General features: G+C 40.7%; 1 protein-coding gene across 2 annotated transcripts in view; it reads left to right on the top strand.

Annotated features, from left to right (window-relative positions):
- ZSWIM6 (zinc finger SWIM-type containing 6) overlaps positions 1-25348 on the top strand; it is a 119473-nt gene that overhangs the window by 47022 nt on the left and 47103 nt on the right. For both annotated transcript variants that reach the window (XM_034073133.1, XM_034073134.1), the window contains exon 2: positions 22719-23075. In XM_034073133.1, the coding sequence (XP_033929024.1) occupies positions 22719-23075 (357 nt within the window). The remainder of the gene's footprint in view (positions 1-22718; positions 23076-25348) is intronic.

The raw sequence follows: 25348 nt of genomic DNA on the forward strand, positions 1-25348 counted from the left end.
AAGGGTTTTCTCTTGGAGAACTCAAGCCTAGGAGTTCCGAATCCAAACAGATGTTGTTCTCTCTAGTTGTTTTGGTTTTTTTTTCCTTGTTTAACAGGTAATGGGGGGGGGGGATGGCTAAGTAGCTTGTTTGCAATAAGTTTTATTCATGATTTCAACTCTGAAAGAATAACTACAAATAAGACTTGTTTTGGGCTGGTCAGATTGTAGAGCATCTTTAAAGTAATTATTCTGTCTTTTATTAAACCACTGTGTCATTGTAGCGGTAGTCTTACAAATGTCCTCAGAAACACTTTGACTATAAAAATATGTTCATATGAATTCTCTGTCCAAATGTAACAAACAATAAGGTTGCAGGAACAACTAGATTAAAACCAAAATCCCTGAAATTCACCTGAAATAGAAATAATGCCTGTGGCTTTTCCATTGTTCATTTATTTAGAAGACAGAGTGAATGGAAGATACACTGGTTAATTCTCAATACATTGGACAAGGTATTGTTTTCTCTTTAGCTATTGCCTGCCCTAAAAAGTAGTTTCTTCAGCTGTCTTCTGTACTGTAAAAGGTTTGGAAATTGCATTGCAGTCTCATGTAAAAAGCAAACACCTCCTTTCAAAACAAAATGTGTGGATTGTGACATACATTTAAAAAGAAAAATTATTCTGACCAATTTTATTTCTGTCAAAAATATTTTAAAAGCATATTAAAATTACAAAACTAGAATATAACAGTTCCATTTTCTAATTCATGAATTTCACATAGATGAAAAAAACAGTAGCTTTTTTTAGTGTCTCGGTTCTGCATCATGATTTTGGTTTTCAGGTTGTTTCTCCTCATTTGGACAAGCGGGTTGTCTTTGTTAAATAGGCCCGTGGTGGAAGAAGTAGATTTGTATGTTCATTCTGAATTTGGGATAATTCGTTTGACTCCGCTTGCCCTCATATGCTTCATAGATTTCAATGATTGTGACAGTCCTTCCTCACTGATAAGGTCACCATTGCCTCATCGTGAGAGGTATTGATTCATTGTTTGAATAGCTTGCTGCTTTTAAAAGAGAAACTTTGTTTATTCCCAGAGCAGCATAAAAAAAAATTGTTTCTTTATATAATATATTAAGCAGAGACAAACCAGAGAAGATTAGTGAAGAATTTGCCTGTTCTTCTGATTGCACACAAACTATGTGTGTGCACCGATATATGTGTAAGGTGCAGGATGATGCTATTTCCTTCTGCAGTTCCTCCCTGGTACAGTCTTCTTGGCATCTGCATTCCGTGCTCTGATCAGCAGTGTACAGCAGGCAGCAGCCCACTTCAGCCTGCCACTTTTTCTACACTGTAGGCCAGTGTGGTGATGCTCCTCTGCTTTACAAAATTCTTAGCGCTGTGTTTAGGCTTCCTGACAGAGCACCTTATGTATGTGTTAGGTGAGTGGAAAGGCCCAGTCCACTGAAGTCCTTTGGTCCTCTGGAGTGAAGCTTGCCTACCGTGTTAATAAAGGAAAGGATAGGGCATCCTTTCGTATTGAAATGATGGACTACTTGACTATCACATGGTCATAGCAGATAAGAGAAGACAAGATTGAGGTGGCCAACAAGGGCTGTCTCTGGTACTTTTAGCTCATCTGTAGATCTGTTTGTATCTTGGAACATGGAGAACAGGGAACCAGTTAAGATTTTGTTCCTAACAGCATAGGGAGGGTGTGTCCTTGAGTGTTGTCAGAGCCCCCTAATCTTCCTATCATCAAAATGATCTGAAAAACTAATTCTAGAGCAAATGTTTGACTGCATAATCTTGAGTGTATAGCTGAGATTAAGCTTGTTTTAGCCAAGTATATTGGAATTCCCTTGCATTACTTTCACACTCCAACAGAGTGTAGATTCCCTCCAAATCAGGTTTAAAATAGTGTTTCCTAGAGGGCATCACTTCAGTAGTGCAGAGTAGATTTATTACTTTTATCTGGACTGCTTTGAAAGTGTGTAATTCAAGTCAAAATCAGAGTTGGGAACCATACATGCTAGTGCTCATTGAATTCTGGACTACATGGCAAATCATTTTGCCGCCTGGAATAAGCAAGTTTACAATCAGTTTTCTCTGAGATATAGGGAGGACTGGTGACACTGTCCTAGGAAGACATTTGGCACGGAAACATACTCGTGTCTTTCCTAAAGGACGTGTGCTTGTTGAGCATTAGTCCAATCAAAACCCTTGTTTCTCTAGTTTAAAACTTAAATTTATTTCCTCTGAGGTAGTTTCCTATATGAACAAAGTATTAAAAACTCTTACTTTAAGAACCGTATATTAAATAGTAAGAGCTTAATTTTACTACTTTGAGTGTCATTTAGCAGAAAGAAAAAAATCTGTTGCGAAGGCTGCTGCGCTAATACAAGTATTAATATTTGTGGTGGCAAGAGTAGCCTGCAGTAGTATCCCCCTAGTTGTCAAGATAAGATTCCCTTTCCACTTCTGTTCATATCAAAACAATGTAGAACTATAGACTGGGGAGTGAGGCCCAGGAAATAAAGTTAAATTATATAAGCAGTTGCAGGCCAAAAGCCTGTCATGTTTTGTTACCTCTCCCTGAGTCCTGTGGTTTTTTTTGGTCTAGAATAGGCTATGAGCTGCTTGTTTGGGGCTCTGTTACAGAGAACACCAAGGAGAAGACCTTATAGGAAGTAAAATTTTTTTTCAAAGGGAATAATGCCGCCTAAGAGTATGTAAATATCTGAGCAAACAGGCAACGAACAGCATATAATTCTGCACATAATACTGCAGCATTAAATATATATATTAGTAAGGTAGCAGATGCTGTAGTTGTGAAATTGCCATGTAAAGTAACAGTCTTTAGCAGCAGGGTGCTGCTCTATGTGAGACTCCTTCACATGTAATGAATAGCTAATTTCAGCTCTATAGTCCACAAGAGACCTGAGGGGATCAGGGAAGGGTAGAGTGTTCCAGCAACCAAAACCAGCAGGATGTGCCAAGATGTGCTTTTAATAGAGCAACATTTCTGAGCTCTTGGGGGTGAAATCATAAAGAGGGATGGTGTCGTGGTTTAACCCCAGCCAACAACTAAGCCCTACAGAGCTGTTTGCTCACTCCTCCCTGATGGGATGAGGGAAGAGAATTAGAAGGGTGGAAGTGAGAAGACTTGTGGGTTGAGACGAAGATAGTTTGATAGGGAAAGCAAAAGCTGTGCAGGCAAGCAAAGCAAGGAGTTCATTCACCACTGCCCATGGACTGGCAGGTGTTCAGCCATGCACAGGAAAGCAGGGCTCCATCATGTGTGACAAACCCCCTTATTCTGTCCTAACCTTCCTCCCACTTCCACTCATTTTATAAGCTGAGCATGATGCCATGTAGTCTGGAATATCCCTGCGGTCAGTTAGAATTGGCTGTCCAGGCCGTGTCCGTCCTAACTGACTCCTTGTGCACCTGCAGCCCACTTGTTGATGTGGGAGTGTGAGAAGGAGAAAAGGCCTTGGCTCTGTGTAAGCACTGCTCAGCAATAATGAAAACATCCTTGAATTATGCACAGGGTCTCCAGCAGAAATCCAAAACACAGCCCCATATCAGATACTGTGAAAAAATTTGACTATGCCAGGCAAAACCAGCTCAGATGCCTACCTGTTGCTTTGCATTCTGTTTGTATTGTTGGTATCTGTGTTCCACTGGTATCTATCATTTTGTATTCGGAAGGATGACCCTGGAAAGTACAGGTCGGTCAGCCTGACTGCAGTGCTGGGGAAGGTCATGGAGCAGATAATTGTGAGATGATAAAAGTACATGCAGGAATATGGGGGGGATAAGGCTCTGTCAGCACACAGGCTCATGAAGGCCAGGTCCTGCTTAACCAACCTGATCTCCTTCTGCAATAAGGTGACCCACCTGACTGATGAGGGAAAGGCTGTGGACATTGCCTGTTTGGACTTAAGTAAAGCATTTGACACTGTCTTCTACAGCAGTGGAGAAACTGGCCACTCGTGGATTTGTCACTAGGCTGGAAACTGGCTGGATAGCTGAGTCCATGGGTTTTGGTAAATGCTGTCACATCAAGTTGGTAACCAGTCCCTAGTGGTGTCCCTCAGGGGTTGGTGTTAGGGCCAGTTTTACTTAATGTCTTCATTGATGATCTGGATGAGGAACTGCTGTGAGGTCTTCACGCAACTTCTCCAGGCTGAACAGCCCCAACTTTCTCAGCCTGTCTTCACATGGGAGGTGCTCCAGCCCCTCGTCATTCTCATGGCCTCCTCTGCACTTGTTTCAACAGTTCCATGTCCTTCTTATGCTAAGGACACCAGAACTTCATACAGTACTCCCAAGTGAGGTCTCAGGAGAGCAGAATAGAGGGGCAGGATCACCTCCTTCCACCTGCTGGTCACGCTCCTTTTGATGCAGCCCAGGATACGGTTGGCTTTCTGGGCTGCAAGCACACACTGCAGCCGGCTCATGTTCATTTTCTCATCAACCAACATCCCCAAGTCCTTCTCCGCAGGGCTGCTCTGAATCTCTTCTCTGCCCAACCTGTAGCTGTGCCTGGGATTCCCCTGACCCTGATTGCACTTTGCTTTTGTGGAACTTTGTTAGGTTGGCGTTGGCCACCTCTGAAAGTCCAGGTCCCTCTGGATGGCATTCCTTCCCTCCAGCTTATCAATTGAACCATAAGCACACATGAGAATTGACATTGAAAACGTGAAAAATGTTTTCCCTCATCCCTCTTTTATGTGAGGATACTTGTTGATCGAATTAATGTATGTCACAGATGGGAAGAGTCAGCTAGCAGCTGAATCTGGCACCTGCACACCCCATGGGCATTGTCTTGTGAGAGGCTAGAACTAGGGATTTTCTTGTGGAGACAAGGTTTTCTTACTGAGTAAGCATGGGCCAACATTTTTTTGGTATTCCATGTTCATTACCAATAAAAGTATGTGTTTTAAAAATATTTAGAAACTAGTTAGTGTGCTGTTCAAATATTTGTACAGGAAAGTGAACCTATTTAATTTTAAAACACCATCCTTGCTTGTTAGGACCAAGCAGGGTCTGTGCATCTGAACTTAAAAACTTGCTTGGTAAACTTGTGTGCCAGAGGTATCATATGGACTTGTGCCATTGAGGTTCAGACTGCAGACAGGAAAGGCAAATTTCTAAGGAAGTGGCTGATAAAATTTTGTCATGGTTTAAGCCCAGCCAGTAACTCAGAACCACCCAGGCACTCGCTCACTCCCCTCTTTCTTCCTACCCCCGCTTCCGCAGGGATGGGGAGGAGAATCAAAAGAATGTAACTCCCATGGGCTGAGATAAGAACAGTCCAGTAAATAAGGTATAATACAAAAACCACTACTGCTACCACCAATAATGATAAGGGAAATAACAAGGGAAGAGAATGCAACTGCTAACCACACGCCAGCTGATGCCCAGCTCAGCCAAAGCAGTGCTCTAGCTCTCCTGGATATATACTGGGCATGATGTGCTGTAGTATGAAATACCCCTTTGGCTAGTTTGGGTCAGGTGTTCTGTCTCTGCTTCCTCGCGGCTTCCGTCCTTCTTGGCAGACCATGATACTTGGAAAGTTTTTGGTCAGAGTAAACATGTCTTAGAACAGCTAAAAACATTGGTGTTATCAAGGTTGTTCCTAGGCTGAAAGTCAAAACCACAGCACTGCACCAGCTACTAAGAAGTAGTAAAATGTCTGCTACTGCTGAACCCAGGACATGTTTGCAGCTCTCCATGGCTGTCTCACTCCTTAACAGAGGAGGATATCTCCTGTTTGATTAAGTAAACAAGAAAAATCGATGTGGGTAATAGTAATCCTTGGTATATAGTCTGATCTACCATGGTATCATGAAAGATCTGTTTAAGCTCTTTCTCACTATAAATAATAATTTAAAGTAAAAATATAAGGTATAATATTATCATAATATTATATATAAGATAAAAATAAGAATTCATAGTCAACCTTCTCGAATCATTACTTTTGTGAAACTGTTTTTTCCCTTCTCAGTGTACTGAAGAGTGTATGGATTGATATTTTGGGGGTACAGGGGAGAAATTTTAATTTTGCAAGGTTGACAACTCTGGCATATATACTTCAGTTAAAGTCCTCTCCTAAGAGACATCAGGGATGGCTTGCAGAAGGAGGTGGGGATTTTGAAGCAAGGATAAGTCTGAGAGCGGTAAGATAGAGATCAGTCTTTCTAGATACTTTAAATTTCTTGTGAACCATTTAAAATATAAAGAACATAGCTTTATATAAGATGCCTGACTTTGAAGGATTTCAGTTTATTTTGATGAGATCTGGATATTAACAGCTTTTAAATTTAAAGGCTCGGTTTTCATTTTATGGTTCTTCATTAAACACTGCAAACTAATTCATATGTAATCTTGTCTCTGTCTTGCTATTTAAGTGCAGTGTGACAGCACAGCCTCAGGCAGGTGATGGTGGCATGATGTAATAGTCCAGTATGTCACTGAATTTAATCTTAATTTAATCTTAAAACAGCAGTCTTTAACCATAAGTAATAATAAGAGCTGATCTTGGAGGCATGATTCCTTCTCAGCTTTTCTGCCAGCAAAGAGCATCCTCCTTCTTTACCTGCATCTGTTTCAGAGTTTGTATAAATATCTGTTTTTCCTTTTCAAGAATGTGGAATGTTCTTTTCTTTTTCCCACCCTTCCAATTACGTTTATGTAGGTTATGGTAGAATTTAAGAGCATAGACAGAGAACATTTCCTTACTGCTAAAGGTAGACCTGTAGGCATGAGACCTGCATCAAAAGGGCAGTTTAGTACCACAAGACCAGTGTTTAGTTGGAGATAAGTAAAATCAACAGACAACTTTGAGTCACAGAAGTCAGCTGTGGGCTTAGTCTTGTGGGATGGGTTTCATGTTCATTAGCAAGCCTAACCTTTGACTATTTCAGTAGGCAGCCAGAGCCTTATTTCATCATTTCAGGAAAGCAGCTTCGTTGTTTGGCTCACTGGTAGATAGAGAAACTTGCCATCTTTGAGAGTTGACGTCTTCTGTCGGCTTGTTTTTGTGTCTCCCCACAGTGCACTGTAAAATGAAATAGATTATGGTGGTTTTGTAATTGTTTCCTTTTCCTCTGTTAAAAGGTAAGGTGTTCCTTAGCTTGACAGTGAAAGTTAGAAATGTTGTATGTTACCAGATGTGTTTTTTGTTGGGGTCCTCAGTCTAATAGCTTATGTACTGTAAAACCTGGTCTGGAGGCCAAACCACAGCATGATGAATTCCAGTAACTCGCTTAATAAATCTAAATGACCAATTACATTGTGTTTGGCTGTGTAATTTGGCCTCCTTCCTTAGACTGCTTGTTTTCTTTATCCTTGGAAGCTTTGCTTCTTTGATTATGCAGTTCTGTTCTTCCCTTCTTCTCCCTGCTTTTCCAAACTTTTCACTATCTCACTGTCTAGAACATTTATTTTTGTGTGTGTGAAGAATGACTTAAAAGAAAATCTCATGTTGCATTTTACTGTTCAACCCTGTACATGTTAATAGTGACTTGAATAGCATGTTATGTACTGACAATACTATCTAGAATCTGGTTAATAGTCAGTAGCTTGTTAAACTTCTGGGTGGTACAGGTTAGAGGTAAATACTCCTAAAAATTTCTTGGCTCTGGCAAGTAAGAATGCCTTGCTCATTCAAGGAAAATTAGTGTATGGCTTTAGAGGTAGGAGTGGGCTCCTCAATTAGCTTTTTAGGGAAATTGCATATAAACATGCATTGTTTGAGGAGCAGCCATGCATGCTGAACATGCTAGCATTGGCTTTCTGTGTTTGGAAGGAGGTGGTGGATGTCTGTATGGCAAGCCTTATCAGCTAGTTTTGACAATGGAGTGCATCAGCCATGACTATTGTGTATTGATTTGATTTCATCAAGTAATAATTGGAACAGCAAGAAGTGAATTAGTGTAGCAACAGTATGGAAAAACTGAACGACAAGAACCTAGTTTCATAGCATATGATCACTTGGATGGGGTTTAGGCTGTTTGCCAGTGTTATCAAGGATATCTTGCTGTATAATGTCAGTGATCTTCGCATGACTTTTTATAACACTTTTATTGTTGTAACAGTAGTTTCTTGGAATTTCAGTCTGTGTTTGGGACTCCACTGCAGTTGGTCCTGGACAGGTAGGAAAAAAGGTGCTTTCCCCAGTGTTGGCTTCAGCCATGCAAGGGTGATTCAGTTGTGATGGTGGTTTTTTAGACTTTCATCCTGGAACTCTGTCAACAGTATGGTTTTAGTGGCTTTTTCTCTCTTGCTTTGTCAGGAAATACTCCTTCATACTTCATTATTTTTGCTGGAATCCCTTGTAGTGCTCTGGTGACCAGAGGAAGTTGCTGAAAACATTTATCTTGTAAGATTTACTATGTAAAATGAACTGAACCCTTCCCAAAGTCCTATGTGGTGCTGTTTTTTCTGCACTTAAAAGCCTCTTTTTTTCTTCTTAATTCCACTTTGATTACAAACAAAACAGTTCAGTGAACATCCTGACTCTTGCAGTAATACAGAAACACTTGCTAAAAAATTAAAGCTATAAAACCATTTTATAAATTCCAAGAATTAAGTCTTTGTGAATATTTAGTATACAAATGGAACAATAGAATCGTGGCCATAAAGATCTCACTTTCTGTGAGATGCAATGCCATTTTTCATTTGGTGTAAGTGCAGCATTGATCTCTTCTTCCTCTTCCCCCCTCAACAAAGGAAAATGATTTATCCCACAACTAGTAATGGAAATGGGAGTGGCAGTTTCCTCTTTTAGGCCATGTATAATATTCCCTGATGGAAGATCAGTTTAGCTTCAAAATTAATATTGGCTTATGCTTTTGCATAGTTTAAACTTGAACTGTTTGTGTGCAGTCTTAAATTGCCCAATCAGTTAAATGTTTTCTGGTGTTGGAATGACTTAAACACCTTTTACTATGAAATGTCTGATGTGCTGGGTTTTCTCAAACTGTAAGTATGGCTATGGAAATCCGCACACTTTCCAGGAAGTTGTAATTTTCTAATCTTTTTAAAATCTCTTCCTGAGTTTATATCAGCGATTGCCGTTGTCTTCCTTTTTAGGATTTTACCCATTTCCCATTAAAAAAACACAGTGGGATTCAATGAAGCCCTTATCAAGAGGATGAGAAAGCAGTTTTTCCTGATGATAAAGCAGTGTTATGAGTCCAGCAGGATGTAATTTTTAAAGGTTTTTCCTTCTTGCTTTCACATGTCTTCTTCTGTTCTGATGGCTGTGTTAGTTCAATTCAGTTTATCTTTGAAAAGCCATATAGACAACTGCTGTTAAATCATACTTTATTTGTTAAAGAGGAGCAGTGTTGGAGCCTTACGAAGGCATTGTACAAATTAAATTGAAGATGAACCCTCACGGTGATAAAGTGATGCAGCCTGTGTAACATAAGCAAAGGACATGTGGTAGCAGCAATAGAGGGTGTGAAAAAAGCAGAAATCCGGTTGGACTGGCAGAGGGAAATTTTGAAAGGAAAAAAAGGTTAAAATATGGTTAAAAAATATTCTTTCCCTCTCTTAAGAATAAGCAGGCCTTGCTGGAGGTTTTCTTCAGCCTCAGATAATTTAATTTCTGTTACTTCCTTTTGGTAGAGACAGTTGATTCTTAGTTGAAGGTAAGCTCTGTGTAATTGCATGTAGACATGCAATTTCTTGTCTTAGTAGTAAGAATGTAAATAGTAGCTCAAAACTGACCATATTCTATCTGTTTGACAGTCGAGGCATTTTCTGAGTTGCTTTAAACAACTGCTAGTCTCTAAATATTTACTTTCATGACTATAAGAGGAGCCTGTTTCTTGTTGTATTGCTTTAAGCATATTTTAATGAAAGCAGGAGGTTTAATCTGAGTTTGGTTTTGTTGCTCTTCCTCATTTGCAGTCATTTTCCCAGTTATGATATTTATGCTTGTGTTACAGCAAGTAAGCATAGTGGACACTGCAAAAGTGATGTGAAAATGAAGTAACAGTAAAGGCTGAAATGGCATTGGCTTGGGAGATAGATACCCTGAGCTATGGGATGAATCTCTGCTGCCTGCTCCCTGCAGGAGGAAATGCCAGCTTCTGCTCACTGTAGTAGAGAGAATTCCTCCTGAAAAGCTAGCAGCAAGTGTCTTTGCATTGTTACCTGAAGACTGATTGTAATCAGTCCTTGTTCTTGAGCACTCTCGGCATGTTGATGGGATGCATGTTCATGGGATGCACATCCTTGCAAGCAGTTTTCACATCCTGCTGTCTCAGTCTGTGCCCTTTGCAAAAGAGGGCCTGTGAAGTTCACCAGCAGAGTGAAGGTTTGTTTATCAAAATTTAAATGTGGATTAGTAATCTGACTTAAACTTTTATTTCCAGCCGCTGTTATGGTTCTGTGTAAACTTGAGCCTGATGCTGGCCTACATTTGCATTCTATTACAACTCACTTAAACATTTCAGTTTGTAGGTGAAATGGACAGTCTCAGCAGCATGGTTATTTAAAAGTTCAATTATTTTGGAGTGGCTCCACTTTTAGCAACATTCTTCGGTATCAGTTACCCTTTTAGCTTAACCTTCACTTTGAATTTACTTAGAATTTCTATTCAGTACCAGTGTAGATCTCATAGAATCACAGAATGGTTTGGGCTGGAAAGGACCTTAAGATCATCTAGTACCAGCACCTTGCTATAGCTAGGGATACCTGAAACTACACCATATTGCAAAGGCTCTGACCTTCTTTCACCTTGAGAGTGAAATGATAAAGGGGAATGCCGTAGTATTTTAATCCTAGACAGCAAGTGAGCCCCACAGATCTGCTTACTCATTCCTCCCTGGTGAGGAGAGGAGGAAAGCGAATCAGAAGGATAAAAGTGAGAGGACTTGTATGTTGATTCGGAGACAACTCCAGGAACAAACTCACCAACAAAGTTTTCAGGCAGACAAACAGGTATTCTTTATTGCAGCACCAGGGGACACGGGGGATAACTCCTCCTAATGTGTGTCTCCCTGTTGCTACACAAGCCATCCTCATATAGTCCCTGGGCTTACATACATATTCATGAGGCTACATATGGATTACATCACTTTGCAGAAAGCTCCCCGCATGCGTACAGAATTGTGGTGGTGGTCTCTGAGGGTCGTTTACTTCTTCCAACAATCTTCATCACCCCTGGCAGCCTCTGAAGCAGGCACAGGAGATGCTTATACCAGTTTGATAGGTTCGTTAGCACCAGAGACATAATAACCCTCCTGGCCTTCTACTTATCAGTTAGTTTACCTGTAGCCTATCCTGGACACCTGCTATTCCCAGATACTCCTTATCCCTGTGTCCTGTTTTCCTAGACTGTTTTTCTTAAGACTACATCAACTATAACAATTTATCTTGTGCCAGTATGTTCTCTATCTGTACTCTATTTTTTCTTCTATGTACTATGCACCTCAGTAATTTTCCACTGCTACTGTTACAAAGCCATTGAACTTAACATTGCTTAAAACTAATTCTAAAGGTTTATAAATTCCATTTTGTGATTTTGTGTTCCCCTTGTTTCAGTGTTCAGATAATGATAGCTTAATAGGGGTCTATAATATGTGGTGGCTACCTGGGAAGGCAGACCCCCTCATTGTGTCCTACCCTTCCTCCTCCGTCCACCTATTTCTATCCAGCTCCCCATGTGTACCATCCCATGTCTCAGCTATTAACAAAAGGCATCCTACTGCTCGAGAGAGAAGGTATAAGAGGTAAACGCCATGGGCCACCCTATGGTTTCACCTGAGGAATCACAGAGAAGACATGAGGAAGTGGGATGGAAAACCTACCTCAGCTCCAGAGGAATGGGTGATTAAATTGAACAGGAGAAGGAAGGTCAAGGATAATCATCCTATGAGAGCTGTGGCTTCAATCTCTGGTGAGCAGGTTACCAGATGGAGTAGATTTTCCTCCAGCTCCTGTGATAAAGAAGACTAATCCGTGTCTACAAGACATAAGTGACCAATATTGTGACCACTATTAGAAAGGCCCTGCCTCCAGCAAGATGGAGGTAGGGGACAATTGGATTTACTGGACTGTGTGGATCAGATGGTCTGGCACATCGGTCCCACAGAAGTATAAGGCTCTAGCAGATACTGGTGCACCGTGTACCCTGATGCCATCGAGCTGTCAAGGGGTGGAACCCATTTCTATTTCTGGAGTGACAGGAGGATCCCAAGAGTTGACTGTGCTAGAGGCTGAAATCAGCCTGATTGGGAGGAAGTGGCAGAAGCACCCCATTGTGACTGATCCAGAGGCTCCATGCATCCTTGGCATGGACTACCTCAGGAGAGGGTACTTCAAAGACCCAAAAGGGTACCAGTGGGCTTTTGGTATTACTGCTTTGGAGACTGAGGAAATTGAGCAGCTGTCCACCTTGCCTGGTCTCTCAGAGGATCCTTCTGTTGTGGGGTTGCTGAAAGTCAAAGAACAGTGAGTGCCAGTCACGACTGCAACAGAGCACCGACAGCAATATCGCACCAACCAAGACTCCCTGATTCCCATTTATAATCTGATCCATAGAGTGGACAGTCAGGGAGTGATCAGCAGGACCCGCTCACCCTTTAATAGTCTCCTATGGCCAGTGCAAAAGTCTAAAAGAGAGCGGAGAGTAACAGTAGACTACTGTGGCCTGAATGAAGTCACACCACCATTGAGTGCTGCCATTCTGGACATGCTAGAACCTCAGTAGGAACTAGAGTCAAAGGCAGCCAAGTGATATGCCACGATTGATATTGCCAGTGCATTTTTCTCAATACCTTTGACAGCAGAGCGCAGGCAACAGTTTGCTTTTACTTGGAGGGGCGTCCAGTACATGTGGAACAAACTGCCCCAGGTATGAAAACACAGCCCTACCATCTGCCATGGACTCATCCAGACTACACTGGAAGAGGGGCAAGCTCCAGAACACCTGCAACACATTGATGACATTATTGTGTGGGGTGATACAGCAGAAGAAGTCTTTGAGAAAAGGAGGAAAATAATCCAAATCCTGCTGAAAGCTGGTTTTGCCATAAAACGGAGTAAGGTCAAGAGACCTGCACAGGAGATTGTATGCTGTTGCCTGCTATGTAGCACTTTTATAGCCCCCCAACTAGATGTCTTCAGGTCACCAGCGAGTGGCCCTGACTTCCCTCCGACCATCATTCTAACAAAGAATGAACTTTGTCGAAACCAGATATGCTCAGCAGTGACCAGACGAGTTCCACGGTGTCATCAGCAGGCACACCGTCTCTCCTGTTCTGAATGACTGTTACAAGAGATGAAGCCCGACATCATGGATCAGATGAACTCAGCAGCTTTATAGGGATTGGTCCATGCACTAAGGAATGATACTTCTCTCTCTCTCTGTGGGTGGATGTGCGTGTCTATATTTAGATATCTATATAGATATGTGAGACAAAGAGTGATGGTGTATTAAAAAATGTGGGATCTGAGCATGACATGAACGGCATGGAATAAGGGGTGGATATTGTCCTGGGTTCAGCACAAGCAAGACATTTTCTCCTTCTTGGTAGCTGGTGCAGTGCTGTGGTTTTGACTTTCAGCCTGGGAACAGCTCATAACACTGATGTTTTTAGTTGTTGCTCAGTAATGATTATGCTTACCAAGCACTCAGAGTTTCGTGCTTTGCCAGGGAAGGAGCTACATTCCTCCGATTTTCCTCCCCATTCCCACCCTAGGAGGGGAAAATGCGGGCCGGGGGGGGGGGGGGGGGTGGGCGGGGGGGGGTTGAGGGTGGGAGTCAGTGAGTGGTTGCATGGTTCTGAGTTATGTCTGGACTTAAACTATGATACAACACTGGTATCTGTTATTTTGTATTTGGAAGGATGACCCTGGAAAGTACATGTCAGTCAGCGTGACTGTGGTGCTGTGAAGACTGTTGACCAGATTATCCTAAATGAGATGATAATCAAAGATGATAAAGCACATGAAGGAAAACCAGGGGGGATTTGGCACATGGAGCAAAGTTTCATGAAGGGCAGGTCCTGCTTGACCAACCTGATCTCCTTTCTATGATAAGGTGACCTGTCTAGTTGATGAGGAAATGGCTGAACATGATCCAGTTTGTGCCCAGGCAGACAAGAAGGCCAACAGCATCCTGGCCTATATCAGCAATAGTGTAGCCAGCAGTGCCAGGGCAGTGATCATCCCCTGTACTGGGCACTGGTGAGGCTGCACCTCGAATCCTTTGTTCATTTCTGGGCCACTCACTACAAGAGAAACACTGAGGTCTATTATTGTCACCTGCTGCTTTTTCCTGGATTCACTAGTAGCAGTCTTCTTAATTGGTGTGGCAGTGGTTGTTCCTCTGATGTGGTGGGTGGTTCCTTGTTAGGTCTCTACAGAGCTGTGCAGGGGTTCTGTGTGGGGATGCTGGGCTTTGGAGGAAGTGCCTTGCTTTTATTTGTCGTGTTCCTCCTCTTTTTGTTGTTCATGATCTCCTGGATTAATGTCCTCCTTCCTTTCTCCTTGTGCTGGGGGATGCCTGTGGCTCCTGCACAGTTCATGCTTGGAGCCAGCAGTCCAGCTCCCTCTCAGCTTCCTTGATGTCTCTTAGTCTGTTGATAGTCTCCGGCAGCTCAGACACTTGCTGCAGGAGGTCCAGCACCATGGCACACTGTGTAGAATCTGGTCCACTGTTCACCCTTGCCTCAAGAGACATGTTGAGGCACTTTCTAGTCTGAGATCTTGAGTTTTAATGACTTTCATTTCGTATTGTTGCTACAGCAAGCTGCTGTATGACAGATCCAGCCAGCTTCCTTCAGCTGAGACAGCCTATTAAGTCTCTCTCCAAAGTCTGAGGCTTGCTATATTCATGTGTCATAAATCATAAAATGTTATTTTGCCCACATTCTGCGAAGCTTCAGATTTATGCAGCATGCTTGATTTTTGTTTTAAATAGCTGTCATGATCTCTGTAGGGTTTATTGTTTAAAAAATTGTCATGTATAAAAATAGATTTCCTGTCTGCTGGTGTCTTACAGTAAACTTTACTTTTCTACCCATCAGCATCAGGGTTTCCAGGCTCACACTGAGATTTCTGGTTTTTTGTTTACTGGTGCTCTTATGGTATTCATCTGTACTGAGAGAGCTCTTACAATATGTTGTCCCTTATCATAGAAGAGCAACGTTTGTTTTAAACTGATGCCCTTTAGTCCCACCTCCCTCAAATTCTCCCCCTCCCCAAACCACAAAATAAACCAATCCAAAACTAAAAAACCTAAAACAAGATGACCAAGAAGGCTTGGAAAGGTTGTATACCTAGTAGAGGGTGGCTTGCAGACATGGATTGTTAGCCTTCTTGAGCTGACAGGAGTCAGTCAGCATTCACATTTCTAGCAAATGTTTCTCACTATGCTGAACCTTTAATTGAGGAGACTTGCCTGTTTCTGCTTTGTGAGACATAAGCATCCTTTACCATAGCACCCTAGATCACAATTGAGCTTCCCTGTGCTAGAGAGTTCTATGTTACTGCTCTCCAGAAGGTATTTTTTAAAACATATGTCTTACTTACACCCAGATTTTGCTGGTTTTGCCTTGCCCCCAATGGCAGTAATACAAACACCTAAGATAGTAGTGGCTATACACAGATGAGTCGGAGTGCTGATGACTTTCAGGTTTTATAGAGATGCGATTTGAAGCTGAGCAGTGCTGGTGATAATGTCATTCTGTAGTTCATATGGGGTTCTTGTGTCGTGGGTTGCAGATTATTTAAGCACAGGAATAGCAGTGAAACACTGAGGGTCCCTTGAGGTTGTGTTCATGGTGTGCATGTTTTGTTCAGTGCCTCCACCTCCAGACAGCATGAGCTCCTGCAGTCTGCATCTGTCTTAAAACAGTCTGGATCTTATATGGCTGTTAAGCAGGGGAACATGTTTTGCTGTGTTGTTTGGTTTGAGGGGTCAGTGGAGGCCTTTGTCTAATTAATGTAATTAATTGAACAGTTCTCAGATTTGAAGATTTGGGCTGCTGAAGGAAGTCCTGGAAGACTCGTTTTAAATGCAACTGTTGAGTTCAGTGTTGGGGCACATAAACCTTGCTGTTGAAGTCTGAAGTGCTGTCACCGTTACAGCATGCATGTTCTTGGGCATGTGCCAGCAATAGTGAACTCTCTATTTGGCAGTGGAATGCATGTGTGGAGTTAGTTAATGCCACTTCTGCTCAATCTGGCTTGCAGAAGTCCCAGAATACCAAATTCTGACTACTCTCTTTATGAAAGGGAGTCATGAAATCCAGGCAGTTGTTTGTGATGGGTCCTCTGCTAGTGTTTGTTTTGGTGCAGTGGTAGTGCCAATTTGCTTCTAGGTGGTACTGCTCTCAAAACAATCTCTTCTATAACCTGTGCATTCATTACATAACAGTAAACATCTTACATGCTACTCTTTCTAATTTATTTATTTTTTCCCAGTCCTCATTACCTTTGTGCTGGCATGTTTAAGGTACTAAGGTAAGTATTTTCCATTTTAAATCAATGTTTTCTCTAGCTTATAAGTAGGCTGTTAACATTAGCTTCAGGCTGAGTGGTGGCATGCAAAGTTTTGACTTCATAATAATTTCAAAGTGTGTTGTTGATCTGTTTTTAGAGTGTTCCAAAGTTCAGACAGAAATTAACGTAGGATCCTACTTTGTAATCTTAAAGGAAAACCACTTCTTAGTAGGCAAAATTTGAATGTGGTAAACATGGTTTAGACTTTTGCTTGTCTTGGGAAAAAAAATGCAACCACTGATCTCTAAGTTATGAAAAAATAGCTAATGGGCACAGTTGAAAACTACTTTCCATAAGCATTTCTTGTTCCTGTTTGGTAGGCGAGATGAAGCAGAGGTGTTTCTCACTGTACACAGTGATGAGGTGTTTGCCAAGTAGTATAGTAATCTGAATTGGCCTGATAGGCCTGCAGGTTAATTTAAATGACTGTTAAAGATAGAGGGTATTATTCTGATTACCAGCATAAAGTTATGCAGTGGGAGGTTATCTACATAGGTCTTGCATGCTGAACACTCCCCAGCTTCCACAACAAGCTCTTCCATTTCTTTCTCTGTAGGTAACTTCATCTGCTGGTCTCTTTTGTAAATGTCAAACAGCTCATGCATTTTCCTGACGAGGAAAATGACTTTGTGTGTGTGTATGACTCTGGGTGTGTGTGTGTACATACAGATATATATATATAGAGAGAGAGAGAGAGAGAGAGAGATTTATAATGTATAAATAGTTCTTGCAGACTACTTGAAAAAAGGGTCAGTGAATCAGTGAGAAGGAACACAGCTGTTTTCCAAATAGTTTTTAGGATATTTCCTAATTTTAGTATAATTTGTGCATAGTGGATGAGGCATGCATGGTGTTTTCAAAAGATACAAGGCAGAAAGCTACCGAAAAGCACAGCGTTTCAAGCTTTAGGGTATTTTTGTAATCCAGTTCTGACATTTTTATATTTGCTGTAAAGGATAAACAAGACCCAGTGGTGACGTACAGGTGCATTTTAATCAAAGCTTTCAATTTCAAGTCTGAACTTGAAATAATTTTTTCTTTTTTCTTTTTTTAACTTCTGGAATTCATGGTAGCACAGATATATTTTACATGTGTGCAATGCAGGCTTGCATTTTTGAATACATTTTATCAAATTATTCTATGTCTATAAGGATAGCCTGCTATTTAAGCTGGTGATGTGTTTATTTTGATGTCATGTTACTGGTATTTTTGAATAGGAAGCTAAAAAGTTTGAGAGGGTTTTTTGGGGGGAGGGAGAGGGTTGGTTTGGTTTGGTTTCTTATTATTACTCTTTACAGGCAAAGTTCACTCCATACAAGCTTGGTGGGCTGTTGAACGAATCACGAATTAATGTGGCTCCCTTTGAAGAGAGGCTTTTAAAATATTTTTTTTCCTGTGTTGATTCGGAGACAACTCCAGGAACAAACTCGCCAACAAAGTTTTCAGGCAGACAAGCAGGTATTCTTTATTGCGGCGCGGGGAGACACGGGGGATAACTCCTCCTAACGTGTGTCTCCCTATTGCTACACAAGCCATCCTCATATAGTCCCTGGGCTTACATACATATTCATGAGGCTACATATGGATTACATCACTTTGCAGAAAGCTCCCCGCATGCGTACAGAATTGTGGTGGTGGTCTCTGAGGGTCGTTTACTTCTTCCAACAATCTTCATCACCCCTGGCAGCCTCTGAAGCAGGCACAGGAGATGCTTATACCAGTTTGATAGGTTCGTTAGCACCAGAGACATAATAACCCTCCTGGCCTTCTACTTATCAGTTAGTTTACCTGTAGCCTATCCTGGACACCTGCTATTCCCAGATACTCCTTATCCCTGTGTCCTGTTTTCCTAGACTGTTTTTCTTAAGACTACATCAACTATAACAATTTATCTTGTGCCAGTATGTTCTCTATCTGTACTCTATTTTTTCTTCTATGTACTATGCACCTCAGTAATTTTCCACTGCTACTGTTACAAAGCCATTGAACTTAACATTGCTTAAAACTAATTCTAAAGGTTTATAAATTCCATTTTGTGATTTTGTGTTCCCCTTGTTTCAGTGTCTAAAGGATTTTTTTAGAATTTTGAATTCTAAATTAATGAGATAAAAGAAACCACCAGTCTAAAATTTTCGATTTAATTACTATTTATAGTTAATTTAAAAGTTATACTCTTATTTCCTTGAACCACAATACTCGATGATCTTGGCATAATATCCACACAGAGCCCCATCTCCCATGCTCCCCAGCATTTTACATGGCTTGTTCTGATAGTTTTTGTTCATTTTGCCCTGTATCTTCTTAAAACGTGTCTTTGGGCTTGGGTGCACGAAAGATGCTTTTTAGCACCGGCTGACAGTAGAAATGAAAAGTGTGTGAGATTTCATTGGCAATGCTTATCCCATTGGATTAGTGGAATATGTTCTTTTAAGATTTGTTTTTGGCTTGAATAACTAAAAGCTGACCTGCTGTTGCTTCTTTGCATGCCACTGTTATTTCTCCTTTTTAGTGCCTTAGTTTGAAGTCTTTGCTTTATTCTGAAGTTTTTTATTTTTCTTCTGTAACAAGCGCATATACTTGTGCTGTCAAATACTACATTGTAGTAATGTGAATTTTCATTTATCGGGCAGCTGTACAGTCCCAGAATGTTTTAGTTAATGGATTGGATGCTGTCAAACAGATTTTGGCAAAAATCGTTTTGTAAAATTCACTGGCTTCTTAATGCTTTCCTCCTGATGGCAGTTTGGCACAGCTCCCTTCCAAGAGTACCGTAGCTGAAAACACTTGTACTTTTCTTTTGGCTATTAAATAATCGTTGTGGTGTGTTTGAGGTGTCGAACAGAAGCACAGTCACTTTGTGAAAGAGCTTCATCTGGTACATTGTCTTAATGCTCCAACTGCGTTTCCAAAGACATTTTTGCAGAACACAAAGCCTGTGCACATGCATTGGAAATGTCAGCAGAGCTTGAATTACTGGTCACGTGCTGGTTTGAAAACAGTAAAACATTTCGATCTGCAGCAGCTGAAGGGAAAAGGTGAAACATGCCTGCTTTATAAATAGCTTCTGTAGTGAGCACACACTTTTCTGACTGCAACTCTTTTGTTGTTTTTGTTTAGATTATGGTGAACGAGCTTTTTGTTGGAAAGTGAAGCATGAATGTTCTTGGGGTCTTTTGGAATGGATAAATATTTCCAGCAAAGGTTTATGATTGAGTAAAAGAGGAATTTTGCTGTTGAAGGGAAGGACCTATTTGGAGTGAGGACTTGAGGGGTTTAGCTGGAGACTTTCTGCTCCCTTGGATCCGTTAGTGAAATGTCATAATCTTTGAGACCCTTTGAGACTCCGGGCAGGTGATTCCTTTTGCCTTCTTCCAGGAGCATATAACATCACCCTTCTCAGCAGACTATGAATTACCACTGGTGAAAGCTTTCTAACAAATCACAGTGCATCAGTGTTTTTTCCTGCTACTACTTTCGTTCTTTTATATGGAGAACATTAGGTGGTTAGGTTAAAAAAGATTAAGGCTATGTCTGCAAGAGGGCAATAGCCCTCCCTGTGGATTACTCTGCAGTGTTGGTGGCCACGGAGAAGGTGGCATTTAACATCCGGTAGGTTAAATTATAGGAACCCTACCAGGCCTTCTGAATTGAAACTTCCTGGATTGTTTTCTCTGGTGTGGTAAAATCTTCTTAGAGGTCATTTGTACTAACAACAATTTCTTTATTTAAAAACACAAACAGAAAAGAGGAGGAAAATAGTGTTTCATAATTACCAGGGGTAGTACATCATTGCAGTATAGTTAATACAGAGTTTCCACATGTTAGCCTGCAAGGGCAGCTGATGGTTTTTGTTTAAAATCTCTGTACTTCAAGAGGGATAGGTGAGGTAACTTGTCTGTATTGGTGCTGTCATTGTTTAGACCAGGATCTGTATTTATAAATGTTGCTGCTTATAACATGAATTCCCAAATCATCTCAGTGAGAAGGATGGGGAGCAGCAAGCTGTGTTTGTGCCTGAACCATGTCAGGACTCAAAGGCAGGCTTGCTGTAAACACTAAATGTTTCTGGAGAGATTTGTCTTCCCAGGAAGATTAGATCTTTCTTAAATGCTTCAATTATTTAGTGGCAAATTAAAAGTAACGGTATTTTTTGAGTAGCAGCCTGTGGGGGTCTTTTGTTGGTGGTTTTTTTTTGTTTCTTAGCCATTTTAGTAGGTAATTTTTACTGAGCCTTTTTCTGGTGGAATTAATAGGAGTTCGGGTACTTATTTACAGTTGCAAGGAGTGGGATCAGGCTCTTTCAGTGTTTATGTTAGGCTTTTCCTCAGCTCATAGGTGAGACAGTTTTACATGTGTTTCATAGGAAAAAAATCACAGAAAAATTTCCTGTGCAGTTTCTCTGGGACTACCAGTGCAGTTTTCACTTAGTGGGAATTTACCTGACATAAATAGAGCTGGCTGTGTTTTAACAAAGACCGTTGTTTTGATAGAATGCACTTACAGGAGCATGCAGTGACTATTTAAAACCAAAGGGAAAGGCAGAGGGAGAAGCTCCTGATGTGTGAGGCAATTCAATGCTCCTCTGTGAAATATTAAGTGGAAACAAGATCAAGAATAGTGTATGCTCAGGCTTCTTCCTTCACCCCCTGTCCTCCCTGTGTACTTTGCAGCCTACTGCCTCTTCAGCCTTGACTCTTAGCTACTTTGTTTGGTAAACAGTCTTGCAAAGTTGAGGTTAGTGTGTGCATATGACCTTCTTCAGGATAGGGTATCAGAGTACTGCAGCTGAATATAATCCAAACAGTGATGCTGACTGGACAACCTGCTCTGAAATGCATTGTGAACAGATGGGAAAAAATGAGATTTTCCTCTTTGCTTCCTGCAACTTAGAAAGTTAAAACTTAGAAAGTTAAAAACCCTAATTTGAACCCTTAAAACAACTGGAGACAAGATTTTGGACTAGACTTGGGGTTTGGAGGTGAGGTCTTTTTGGAGGGGTGCGTTGGGTCTCCCCCCTCTTTAATTTTCATGTAATACTGCTTCCTACTGTACACTTTTCTGGTATTTCACTAATACTAAATAACTTTTCTACTTTGAAGGTCATTTTGTTTTATTTCCATTATAAATATTTAATGCAACACCTTACTTGTAGTGTCAATCCCTGATTTTATATGCAGTGTTTGTTTAATACTAATATTACATATGAAATTTGGTTGTATTGCTTTGCATATATGCCTCTGACTTAATGCTTGAACCAAAATCACTGTTATGCTTACATAAAATTCAAAAGAAACACCCAAATTCTGCCATTCAGTGATGAAGTGCTGAGAACCAAACCTGGGCCTTTGTGTTGTGCAAATCTGCGTTTAGGTCTGATCTTCAGGGTCTGAGACCTTGGTTCAGCAAGATGCTGTGTCAACTAGTGCCATCTTGCTGAAACATTTTTCTTATGATATACCATACCTTCTTGCAATGCAAGAAAACCTAGAGCTTCTGCCTTGTGCTTTATTATGCTGAATGGAAAACAGGACCATAATGCAGACTTCTGAAACAGTGTGTGTGTGTATCATTCAACATGAATCTGATATCCTGTGTGTTGGCAACTGGCAACTGCAACACAAACGTAGCTGTCCTACTGGATTGCTTGGGTGAAGGTGAGCTTTAACATGAACTCAGTGATGAGAGAGGTGAAAGCAAAGAGGTTACTCCTGACTTGTGTCTTGAGTCATGGCTGAGTTGAGACTAAGCCCTGGGTTTGTGCCACTAGAGTGCACTGCCTCCCTCTTACTGAGAGGATGGTTAAAACTGCTGGTAGGTGTTGCAGGTTGCCTGGTGGGGGCTTTGGAAATCTGCTGCCAACTTGCTGAGGTACTGGGAGTTTCACGTTGGTCTTGAATCACATGGAGCATTTGCAGCTATAATTTACTGAGTAAACGTTTTTCTTTCTATCAAACTTTTATCAATGTTGGGATGGAATGGCAAAGAGGGCTTGGAAACTAGCTTTTGATTCCCCTTTTGGTTTTATTTAAGATGAAAGAGGTGCATACAAAAGAAAAGGTTAATAATGTTTATAATTGAAGTAAGTTCTTTAAGATACATAATTTCTCAGAAATACATGACGACCTTTATAAGTGAAAGGTTCTTGATAATGAGATCTAGTATTTCACTTACATAATTACATTTTCTATTGTTTTCCTCACATAGGTTTCCACTTGAGTGGCACAGTGACAGAGCCTGCAATGCAATCGGAGCCAGATACTGTTTGCAATGTAGCTATCAGCTTTGATCGTTGCAAGATTACCTCAGTGACCTGTAGCTGTGGAAACAAGGACATATTTTACTGTGCTCATGTTGTGGCACTCTCTTTATACCGGATCCGCAAGCCAGATCAGGTCAAACTGCATCTTCCCATTTCAGAGACACTCTTTCAAATGAACAGAGACCAACTACAAAAATTTGTACAGTATTTGATCACAGTGCACCACACAGAAGTTTTGCCAACTGCTCAAAAACTAGCAGATGAAATTCTTTCTCAGAATTCAGAAATCAATCAAGTCCATGGTGAGTTTGATACTACTTATTTCTTTTGCTTCATTTCCTCTTTGGTTTTGAGGTTTTTTGTGGCATTCAGAAGTGTGACCTGCTGTGATCCTTTCCAAACTGAATTATTCTGTGATTCTGTGGTGTGTAATAAAGAGGATTCTGTTACTGATCCTTTGCTTTAAAATGTTTTGAAAGCGGTACTTTTTGGAAAAGCGAGAAGAATTCCTAAGCAATGAGCTTCATGTCTCCAGCAGTGTTAATATGTGTCCTGATCTGCTTCATGCTTGTATTTTCCAGCTATGAAAAACTGAGTAGTGGTATTCTTTGTATAGCCACATTGCTTAAACGGACTATCCTACCAAGTTAACCAGTGGTATCTCTCTGTTATTTTGTTCTTCTTGAACTAATCTTTGACATTTTCGTTGTGTAATTCTGTTTTAATTGTAAACCATAAAAGCAAGTAGGTGTTGCTGGTTTCTTCATCCATCGAATATACTTTTTATTATCCTTTGGGATTTGGTTTCTATATGAGGTCAGGAGAAACATAAAACCTTTATTTCAGTGCCATTGTCCTCGTAGTGCTGCAGCAGCCTACAGCATCAGGAAAGGTCTTGATCTTTCCTGCTCTTTCTGCTGCACATGGTTTTAATGGCTCCCAGTTTCTTGTACTGAACATCTTACGTTTCTTAAAGGGTTCTGGGTGTGACTTGAAGCTTTTGAGGTGGCTTTTCTATGGATCCTGCTGAACTGAAAGCAGGTAATTGAGTTTGAGGTGACCCAGCTAGTTTAGTAGAGTCCTGTGTGCCTGTAAGGTGACCTAGTAGAAATATCCTTTCAGGTGAGCAGAGAGCTCTTAGTATAAAAGCAGCTTAGATGGGTGAAGTAAGTTACCTAAATACAGTTTTTGTGTGTTAGATATTGAAGAGCGATGACCACTCTTCAAAAAAATTTGCCGTGCAAACACAACCAAGCTGCTTAATACTGGAAAAAAGAAAACTGCACGTGAATAGATACAGTGTAGGCAGAGCAAAAGAAGGGAATCCTTCTAATAACAGGACTCACATATAGCCTAGCTCCTCTCTTCAGGGTCCAGTGACTGGCAAGTCCAGGCAGGTGGTGTTGCAATAAGGTCAATCTTGGGAGCAGTTCCCTCCTGTCTTTGGGGGCTATGGGGACATGGCCAGAGGCAAGGCGACTGATCTGGTTGTTACAGAACATAATGAGAAGGTGATTGGCAGAGGTACCTGGTGGTGGTGAAAGGAAAGGGAAACTAATGCAGATGCAGGATATTAAGCAATAGAGGAAGATATTCAGATGTTGTAAGCTGAGGGTGTGTATCCCATAAGTTGGTAATAGCCTGAACATAAGGAACCTAAGGGGAAGGATTAATTATGTTGAGTATGAGTGGCACAGAAGACTCAAACAGTCAAGAGTGATTAGAAAAAAAGAAGGTAGGGTGGGAAAGGAAGGACAGATGATGGCTATATATGGCTGTATTAGCTATACTATGGCTAATGTAAGAGAAATGACAAGCTGTTGCAGAGTGCTTAAATTTGTTCAGCGTTAAGTCTAATTATTCTAATCATAGGCATATTAGTCTTTGTCAGCTATTTTCTTATTGTCAAAATATCTCATTACTCATTAGTATTTAAAGTATATTTTTAGGGAGGTATTTGATGTTTATATCTCAGTTTAAATAACAAAAGGAATAGGAAACAAAAAACTAAGTTGATGATCAGTTACGAAATTTCACAGTGAACATGAGTAGGGTAGGTTAAAATTGTCCACAAGACTAGAATGTTTTTTGCACGTGTTGTTGTTCTCCTAGTTAATGAGACTGCAGTATGTTGTCATGTATCTCAGTAATTCTTAATAAATACCCCAAATTAAGCAGAAGATTCAGGCAGCATAAGAAAATAAACGGATGTTATGAAAGAAAGCTGGATTATAAAAGAGGGTCTGTAGTCTCCTGCTTTACCTATCATAAAACCCATAAAACCGTGGCCTGATTTTTTTTTCTTAATATGTTTACAATGTTAAAACATTACAAGAGCCTTTTAAGGAATAAGTAAGTTCCTTTGATTATGTAGCAAGTAAGCAGTTGTCTGGGATTCATACTGTATTTGACCTTTAATCAAATTCTCTAAATTAGAAGTAATAAAATTAGCCAAAAGAAATCTCTAAAAAAATAAATAAATCTGTTTCTGGTTCTAATAGCATAAGCTGCTGAGCATAAGGTCACTATTCACTCTGTCACGTCTGCTGTGCTGCAGATGTTCAGCTTGTAATAC

Source organism: Melopsittacus undulatus, chromosome Z (assembly GCF_012275295.1).
Source record: "Melopsittacus undulatus isolate bMelUnd1 chromosome Z, bMelUnd1.mat.Z, whole genome shotgun sequence".
In the NCBI taxonomy this organism is placed as follows: domain Eukaryota; kingdom Metazoa; phylum Chordata; class Aves; order Psittaciformes; family Psittaculidae; genus Melopsittacus; species Melopsittacus undulatus.